Source organism: Nicotiana sylvestris, chromosome 9 (assembly GCF_000393655.2).
Source record: "Nicotiana sylvestris chromosome 9, ASM39365v2, whole genome shotgun sequence".
In the NCBI taxonomy this organism is placed as follows: domain Eukaryota; kingdom Viridiplantae; phylum Streptophyta; class Magnoliopsida; order Solanales; family Solanaceae; genus Nicotiana; species Nicotiana sylvestris.
In genome coordinates this window covers 120,467,380-120,477,001 of record NC_091065.1, presented here as the reverse complement: position 1 = coordinate 120,477,001, position 9,622 = coordinate 120,467,380, and the positions used below count along the sequence as shown (strand labels likewise).

At 36.0% G+C, this 9,622-nt stretch overlaps 1 protein-coding gene across 1 annotated transcript; it reads right to left on the bottom strand.

Moving 5' to 3' along the window:
- Positions 1–5,840: 5,840 nt before the first annotated feature.
- On the bottom strand, positions 5,841–6,296 carry LOC104227847 (uncharacterized). The gene has a single exon (XM_009780195.1). The coding sequence runs from the start codon at positions 6,294–6,296 to the stop codon at positions 5,841–5,843; it is 456 nt and encodes a 151-aa protein (XP_009778497.1).
- Positions 6,297–9,622: the final 3,326 nt, after the last annotated feature.

Below are 9,622 nucleotides of genomic sequence, written 5' to 3'. Positions count from 1 at the left end.
AGATGAAAGACTTTTTGGTTTCAACTCATGGGAAGTCCAACTGCTGTTATCTCATATCAAACTATATAAACTACAACATCTCTTCTGCCCATAGTGATGCACTCAGTGCCTACTCATCTATTACCGAGCCATAGTCCTACAACGAATCAGCTCAAAATCCTAAGTGGATTGCTGCTATGAAGTCAAAAATCACAGCACTAGAGGAGAACAAGACTTGGAGTATTGTTGATTTGCTAGATAGAAAGGTGCCTATTAGATAGAAATAGATTTTTAAAGTTAAATATACAGCCTCAGGAGCAATAGAAAGATACAAAGCAAGGCTAGTGGCTAAAGGTTACATCCAGCAAGAAGGACTAGACTATACAAAAACTTTCTCCCTTGTGGCCAAGATGGTCACAATCAGGTTAGTTATATTGCAGCAGCTAAGTATTGGCATATCTTTCAAATGGATGTACACAATGCCTTTCTTCAAAGAGATTTGCTTGAAGAAGTATACATGGGCATCACACAAGGTTTTTCTACCCAGGGAGGGACAGACAAAGTCTATCGATTATACAAATGTTATTTGGTCTCAAACAGACAACACGACAGTGGAACAAGAAGCTAACAGATTCTTTGCTACATCTTGATCTCACTCAAAGTCATTTTGATTATTCCTTATTTACTAAGAAAGTACAGGACATACTGGTGCTTGTCTTAGTATATATTGATGACCTTTTGGTTATAGGGATATGTCCTCAGCTTATTCTCCAAGGTAGATGTAATCTGCAACTCATGTTCAAGATGAAGGATCTTGGTGAGCTCAAATTTTTCTTGGGCATTGAGTTTTCTAGATCAAGAGAAGGTATTATCATGAATCAGAGAAAATATGCTCTAGAGCTAATTGCTGAGCTGGGATTTGGAGGAGCTAAACCTGCTAGTGCTCCATTAGAGCACAATCAAAAGCTCACCTCTGTAGACTATGAAAACTTCATCAACACTCAAAGCACAGACAAGGACAATGCAGATATAGATCATCTGCTACCTGATGCTAGCTAATATCAAAAGTTAGTAAGGAGACTTTTGTATTTGACAATGACCAGAGCAGACATTGCCTTTGCTGTTCAGGTCCTTATCCAGTTTATGCATAAGCCCAAGCAATCTCATATGGAAGCTACACTAAGGGTGGTAAGGTACATCAAGAATGCACCTGGTTTAGGATTGATGATGCCTTCTAAAAGCTAAGGGAAATTAAGAGCCTACTGTGACTCAAACTGGGGAGGTTTTTTGCAGACTAGCAGGCTATCTAGTGAAGTTTGGAAATGTCTTAGTCTCTTAGAAGTCAAAGAAGTAAGAGACTGTGGCAAGGAGTTCTGTAAAAGCGGAGTTCAGAAGCACGACCTCGGTGGTGGATGAACTAACCTAGTTGACAGGTCTATACGAAGAATTAGGAGTGGAGGTTGAAATGCCTATTGATCTATACTGTGACAGCAAGGCTGCAATCCAGATTGCAGCCAACCCCATATTCCACGAACGTACAAAATACATAGAGATAGATTGTCACTTTGTTGGAGAAAAAATTATTCAGGGATTGGTAAAGACACACTATGTTTCTACAAAAGAACAACAAGCTGATCTACTGACCAAAAGTCTGGGAAAGCCACAACATGATTATTTACTATCCAAGCTGGGGTTGAGAGATGTGTTTCAACCATCAGCTTGAGGGAGGGTGTTGAAGAATCAAATATGAGCCATAACTGTCAAGCAGCTCCCCCATCTCATTCTGTTAGGCAGTTAGGATCTTGGGTGACAGTTGTCACAAGCTAAGTTAATAGAAGTGTGTGTGTATATATACACACACACATAGCTCCTGTACAAGAGTGAGCAACAAATTTCATTGTATGAAGTGAGTTAGTTCTTCTCCGCATTGCTCAACTTTCATTTCTTCTCTCTAACTCGATCAACTAGTTCTAGTTTTCAACAAAATCAAAACTTGCAGAGGGATCATAGATCAAATCTTCTATCTAGTTAAATTTTCAACCATACTTATTTCATGTTCCAATCAATACTATCATTTTAGCGTAACATACGATAAGTAAATTGTTGAAGTTTCTCATTTAGGGATTAAAAAAATGAAGTTCGATTCTCTACTAGTTTATTTAATAAAATTGTAGCTTACAGGATTTTGCACATAATTTTAAATATATAAAGTTATAAATAAATTAATTGTCTAATTAGCTCTAAATAAATTTATATTCGATAAGCGAAAATAATAACCAAAAGTGCAAATTTGGTAATACTAGCTCGTTTTAATAGTAATATTTAAGATGAAAAAAGGGGGGTCACCAATAATAAATTTTAAAAAAGAAGGAAAATATAGGACGAGCAAAAATGTTCATAGGCTTTATCATCGGATTTTCCCAAAGGAGCATGAGTTCACCTTCAAAATGTCTGCACTAGGGGTGACAAAATGGTTAAAAGAAAACAATTAGCCACTCATATTATTCACTAAAAAATGGGTTGAATAATGAACTATTTAAAAACGGGTTAAATATGGATAAGAACCATATTATCCATTTAGAAAATGGATAACCAATGAGTCTAACTTTTATATTTGTAAAGCCTCGAATTGGGGATTCCTCAAGTTAGGGAGACTAAGAATTCTCCCAAAAGTGATCATATACAAGAAGTCATGAATAATATGGGTAACCCATATTATCCACCGATTAACCCATTTTTTATCTGTATTAAATATGGATCGGGTCGGATAATCGATCCGTTTTTTCATTACTCGTTTTTGACCCGAACCATATATCTGACCCGACCCGCCCATTTGCCACTCATAGTCTGCACCATATATAATGATTAATGATGATTTATAAGAGAGTTGATCGAGTCTAAAAAATACCAATAGTAGGAAAGCCTAACAAAACAAGCAAATCAAAACAAGGAATTAATTTGCGAGGTAACGTGTGGGGCAAGGGTTCTCGTGTTGCCTTGTGGGTGGGGTGGGGAGGGACTTTCATTTTTTTTATTTTTTTGTTGTGTGTGTGGGTAAAATCGAATTCTCATGAAAATGTTTGAAGTCATTTGGTCATGAGGATAAGGAATTATTAATAATTTAATAATATAAAATTAGCTTTAGAGTAACTATAAAGTTATCTCGTGTAACTTATAAGTCACAGGTTCAAATCGTAAAAACAGTGAGTAATACTTACATTGGAATAAATTGTTTACATCACAATGTGGGTGCGGCCTTGTTCGGATGCTTTGTGCTTTTGAAATTTGTTAGTCACAATTATAGATTATTATGTTTTTTTCAAAATTGAAAATATTGTTGAAAATGGTGGGGGAATTGGGATAATGACTATCTTCGTGTCGTGTAATGAAGTAGCCAGCTGAGGTATTAAAAAATGGTGGCTAAAAGGAACATGTGAGCTGCCGCCTTTGCTCTTTTGACAGCCTGTTATCTATTGTATGCTTTCTTTCCTTCCTTTGATAAAGCTAGGAAACTCCCTCTGCGTATGATAGGCTTAGTTCCCAATAATTTGCTACTACTAATAATACTCCAACAATCAGATAGTACTAGTCCACTTTCCTATGCCAGCTAGACAACTACAGTATCTTACACGCTGGCATTTTGGCCACCGTGTTCGATGGTGACCTTTCAACATCCTGCCACGTTGGTTGGAACCAACAAAAGGCCACTACAATTGCTTCTTCTGTTTGTGTTTGTCTTTGTTTTGGGGTGCAGGAGATTAGGCTTTTTAGGGGCTTGAATTAGCTAGCTACAATTTCCTTCATTTTGCCCATTTGATGGAAAAGGAAAACTTGTGAAAAAGTTATCGCTAAAAACTAAATTTCACAACCTCGAATTAGTTGACAGATTCCTGTTGTCCCCTATGTGCATATGATATGGGCAACTTTATTTTCAAAATAACATTACTCTTTGCAAAATTATGATCTTTTAAGGTGTCTAAAGCATTCGTCTTGGTTGGTAGGTGGAGGCGAAGATTTAAAAGTGGCGAGGTCACTACTACCGAATAAAACTTTCGTAAAATGTTGGAGTGAGAATCAAATTCAGACAATAGACTAAAAGTCAAATTATACCCTTTAAATCGATCGATGCAACTTTGAGTTTTAAGGTACCAATTAATATATGTTATTTAAGATATACATATACATATATTTTTTTTCTGAAATTACCAGGGATCGATGACTCCTGCCCTAAGGGTAGGTCCTCCTCCGAGTCCATTGAGAGTTCGAGACCAACGACAAGGGTTAAATAAAAGAGAAGTGGGGTTTAGTGTGTTCATTATAATTCAAAAATCAGAACTTCGAAACCAATTATTAATTTCAAAGTTGGCTATGAAATATGAACTTCCCCCTCCTTTCCTCAGTTATTATTCATTTGTTTTTTTAGAAACCAAAAATGCATGTGTTTTTTAATAAATTCATATACCATTTCAGAATATATAGCTAGTGTACGCTTGAAGCAAACATCAAGTTTTCAGTGGAAAAATTATATTAAGTCTTCAATTTATTGGGACATGGTTTTATGACCATGTAACATTATTAATATGCTGCCACACATTTGGTTGGGAGCAGATAGGGTTTAAGAACAAGGCGTCCCCTTCGACATGTTAATCATATGTTATTGTTTCTTTTTCATTATTCTTGGGGCAAGGAGGGACCGTACTCGACATTGTGTACTGTGATTCTTTAACTTACCTAGTGATTTTATTCAACAAAGTAATTATTGAGAGAAATAATTAAGCTCCTCATTAATTTTCACTAGGGCACCAATCCATCATCTCTTTTCCTAACAAACTTATCATAATTACGGATTAATTTAGAAGTAAGAATTTAAGATTCTGACTTGACTAACCCAAAAAGGCACAATCCGTTTGCTTCCTTAACAACTCAACTATGAAACATTTTTATTTAGTTACTTACTTTTTATTTTAATCTAAAAATTCTGATGTTTCATTTTTTTCTTTGTTAATGCTTCAGTTAATTAATTAAAACTCATTATTTTAATACTGAAAGTCAGAAGCTCTTTGGCTCTTTTCATGCTCCACTAGAGGCTAGAGTAGAGTACAATAAGAAAGTGATTGTAGCCATTTTTTAGTTGCGTTTACTTTCAGATAAGCACCAAAAAAAGAAAAAAAATGATTTCATTAATTATCATGAGCCCCCCCCCCCCCCCCCTTTTTTTTTCCATTTCATGTTTCTTTTAAAGAGTATTTTTTGGAAAAAAAGGAAAACTAATATGATAAGTTATGTGAATTAGGTTACAAGGAAAATGACTTCCTACTTTCTCACAATTATATTTTCCACATGGGGAATGCCCTGTTAGAAGTCAATTGCAATATAATTTTGAAGTGGATTGTATTCATTGCAGATTGATTTGTGTTCAAGCAAAATAAATTTATATATTTGAGAAATTATGACTCAAAATCATGAAGATCCATTAAAGAAGCTCTCAATCTCCAATGAAATTGTAAAGATATAGATTATGCTGCGTTTTTGGACCGAATTGCAATGGAAGTTGGAGTAAATTTCAAATATTCTTTGCGTTACTTAGTAGTAGTTCTTTTTCTTGTACGTTTCTCTTTTCGCAAAATTTGCTTAAACTGAAAGAAAATTTAAATGTTATTATGTAACGACGTAAAGAGTTTTTATTATTTCCATGATTGAAAGATTGCAATATCTTGTAGAAGTAGCAATCCAAGCTTAGGACAGTTTTCTCTTCTTTTTTTTTTTCCGGGGAAACAAAGCATGCATTAGTCAAACCCAATAATCAATGGTACAAAATCAGATGAAGCCTCGTTGACAATCCAAACAGGAAAGTTGTCAAACTAAGAGACTTCACTAACTAGCGCGAAAGAAAATTTGGCTAACTTATGATTACAAGTATTGAATCCTCTACTTAGATATTTAAAAGATATATCACTCAAATGTTGCTGAAGTGCCCAAATATCTTCGCAAAGAGTATTAACCTCCCATGAAGGACCTCTGCTTTCATTAAGCATTTGAACCATTATTAAGGAATCAGATAAGATATCTATATTCTTCCGGTCATACTTCACCGCCAGTTGAATTGCTTTTTTTATTGCGCACGCTTCAGCTATTATGGCTTTTCCAACAAAAGGAATTGGACTACCATAGGTATAAAGCACGTCACCATTAGCCTTTAAGGCTACCATTCCAATACTCGCTTTGCAAGTCTTTGGATCCAGACCTGCATCCACATAAAGCAACACTTTTTCTGAAGAAAGAGTTAGTAATGGTGGATTAGTAGAAGTATCACTCATAGTGTTAACATGTTCCTTTGCAATTGTAAATTTATTAAACTCAAATAATGCTTTAGATAAAATCTCATTTTCATTCCATATCACCGAATTAAAAATATACTCATTCCTACCCTTCCAAATCATCCATAGAAAAAATACTAGTTGCAATAAGGTATTAGTTTTCGAGAATCTTTTAGTGTCTAACACTAATTGATGATAGGCTATATAATTACGTATTTTAGTCGCTTATTACACTCAAAATTACTGCACTTTAATTGAGTTCGAGTTTTAATCGCTAGTGTCTTGCACTAATTGTGTGTTTTATGCCATGTAGGAGTGATTCCGAGCTATGTAAATGTTATGGAATGAATTCAAGTGATTTGGAGCTTTGAAGTCTGAGTAAAAGCCCAATAAATTAAGCCGGGATCGTATTCGGGGATCGACGGATGATAGAGCAACAAAACGAAGAATTGAGTAGGCATATTGCGCACTATCTAGTAAAATGTACATAACTTTTCGCTCAGAACTCTATTTGGGCTTCATAATATATGGTCGGAAAGCTAACTCAAAGGAATATAATTTTGATGTTTTACGTTTTTCCAAATTTTAAACAGAACAGGGCGAAAAATGCAGTCGAAACTGCGGCTGCGAACCTGACGCGGACAGAAGCAGTAGCCTTGCAATGTACCGTGCCCGTACCGCGGTTGACCGCGGCCGTGGCTGTCCAGACGTGAAAAACTATCCTTTTTCGCGTAGGAAAAGGTATAATTATTTGGGCCCGACCCTACTTGGTATATATACATGGAAAAACGGTATTTTAAGGGTCGGGACACACTTTTGACATAATTTTAGACCTAAGGAGGCGAAGGAGACCAATTTTTGATACAGATTCGACCTAAGGAGGCAGAGACACAATAGGAGCAAGGCGGGAAATCCTTCTACGAGTTTTTCCTTCCTCTTCCTATTTTTCATTGTTGGTTATGACTTTTAGTATTGTAGTTTTACATACTATTATGAATAGCTAATTTGTTATCTAGAGTTTTGATAGAACCTTTTGTAGGATAAATTCTTGTTATGTTTTTATATAATTGAGCCGTAGCTTTTCTCTATTTGTTCAACTACGTTTATATTGTGGTTGGTTGAAGAGCTCTCAATTATCTGTGCCTATTTAGTATGTATTACTCGGGAGAGAGTGCATATTTAGGTAGTTGTTGAACAACATCACTCCCGACGTATGTGAGGAATCAATAACCAAGGATTTAAAGGTGGGATTATGGATAACGAAACCTTGGGTGCGATCTAAGTGAGCTGTAATTAAAGCCAGCTAGCGTAACTCGGGAGAGTATGTCTAGTAAATTGTCGTAATTACTCGGGAGAGAATTACAACACGCAGAGCGCTCATGATCGGTAGAGAATACTTAGGCGAAATTATAGAAGACATAGCGGGAAGGATTCCGACAAATGGGGAAATCATAACTCTAGACCTCCTTAATCTTTTCTCCAACCCGTAGTATTTTTAATTGTTAATCTACTAATTTAATTATTTAGTTAATTTGATATAAGAATCTTAATATTTATAACTTAGGAATTGTTCGAACTTGTATTCTTGGCGATAGTGAACAGTTGTAGCTAAGCCTTATCTGTGAGATTCGACTCCGGACTTGTAAACCGGATTATATTTGTAACGACCGCATTGTCCTTTTTATAAGGCATAGTTGGGCGTGATCAAATTTTGGTGCCGTTGCCGGGGAACTAACGGTGTAGCTGTAGGTGTACATATTTCTAGGTTGCAAGTTTGAACTGTTATTTTTGCTTTCTTGTATTTACTTTTTATTTTTATTTTTTTACTTGTTAATTTTTTTTTTAAAAAAGAACATGGTATCTTGGAATGATGAGAGTTTTGATGTTGGTAATTCTACTTTTGATCCTCATTATGCATATTGTGGAGGAAACCACGTAGGGCAAAATTATCAAAATATTTCCGAGAGCGAGTTATGTGCACCAACTCAATCTTATGTGTGGAATGTGTGTGATATGTGTGGTGGTCAAGATGGTCACTTTCATGGTTGTGCTTATATTTCTTATCTTCCCCCAACCCCTTACTTTGATGGTTCTTCTTTTTCTTGTGAAGTTAATAGGAACAAAGAACCTAGGTATGAGGACCTGAAAGAGATCGAGTATATGCTAAAATGCCTTATGGAACAATATGATGAAATACAACTGCGGGTACAAAGGCAAGGGGCAAGTATTCACAACTTGGAGGCTCAAACGATAAAATTAATTGAACCTTGTAAAGCGCAACAAGTTGACATTGTGGATAGTAGCCAGTATGAGCATGAATTGGCTGCAGAAATTGCCATTATACTGGAAGATTTAAAAAAATATGAGGATGAGCTAGAGGAGGAGGCCAGAGTAGAACACCAACAATCAATCGCACTAGATTTTGAGGATGTCGATGTTGTAGAAGAGATACTAGAGTCAACCAAGGATATTGAGGATGCATATTTAGTTGACTCTATTGTCATTAGTATTGAGAAGGTAGACAGTCTCAATGTTCATGTAGTTGAGCGCATTGGGCCTCACTCCAAGCATTTTTCCATATTGTGTTTAGATGATGATATGGAAATAGAGTCGTTCGAGCCATTTGAGGAGTCAAGGAGTAAGGAACAAGGTGCTTACATTATGGAATTCTTCTTGCGAGAAAGTCGGGATCACACACCTCATCCAAAGGCCAAGAAATGCAGAATACTATATTATTTTGTTGGGCCAGTCAGATTCATTCCACCACCCCAGGAGCATAATCATAGAGCAGAATCAAAACTTGGGGTTCGATTCATAAGTTCAAAGTGGAGGCAGAAAGTGATTCACGTCGTGCTGCGACGTTAAATCAAGCTCTTGTTGGGAGGCAACCCAGCTTTACTGCTTTCTTTTATTTATTTATTTTTAATTTTTTATTGTATTATTTTTGTAGTGCCGATTTTTAATTTTCTAGGAGCATGGAAACTAAAGCTATTGGAAGGATGCAACAACGAAGCAGATGGTTGGAACTAAGTGTGAGGTACCCGCACGAAGGACCAAGCCTGGGAGAAGTCTGAGTATCCCATGAGCTGCTAGTGCTTCGGCCTTTGACCTAACATAGAGCTTCTTTTACCCTCTTTTTAGTATGGTTTGCATTGGGGACAATGCAAAATTTTAAGTGTGGGGTGAGGAGATTGTCTGGGTGACTTTCTATGCTATTTTAGTTGTGCTAGTTTAATTAAATAATATTTTTTTAAAAGATTGGACTTTTCCCGACGATGGATCTATTAGAAAATTTTCTTGAGGAATTTAAGTCTAAAGAAAAAAAA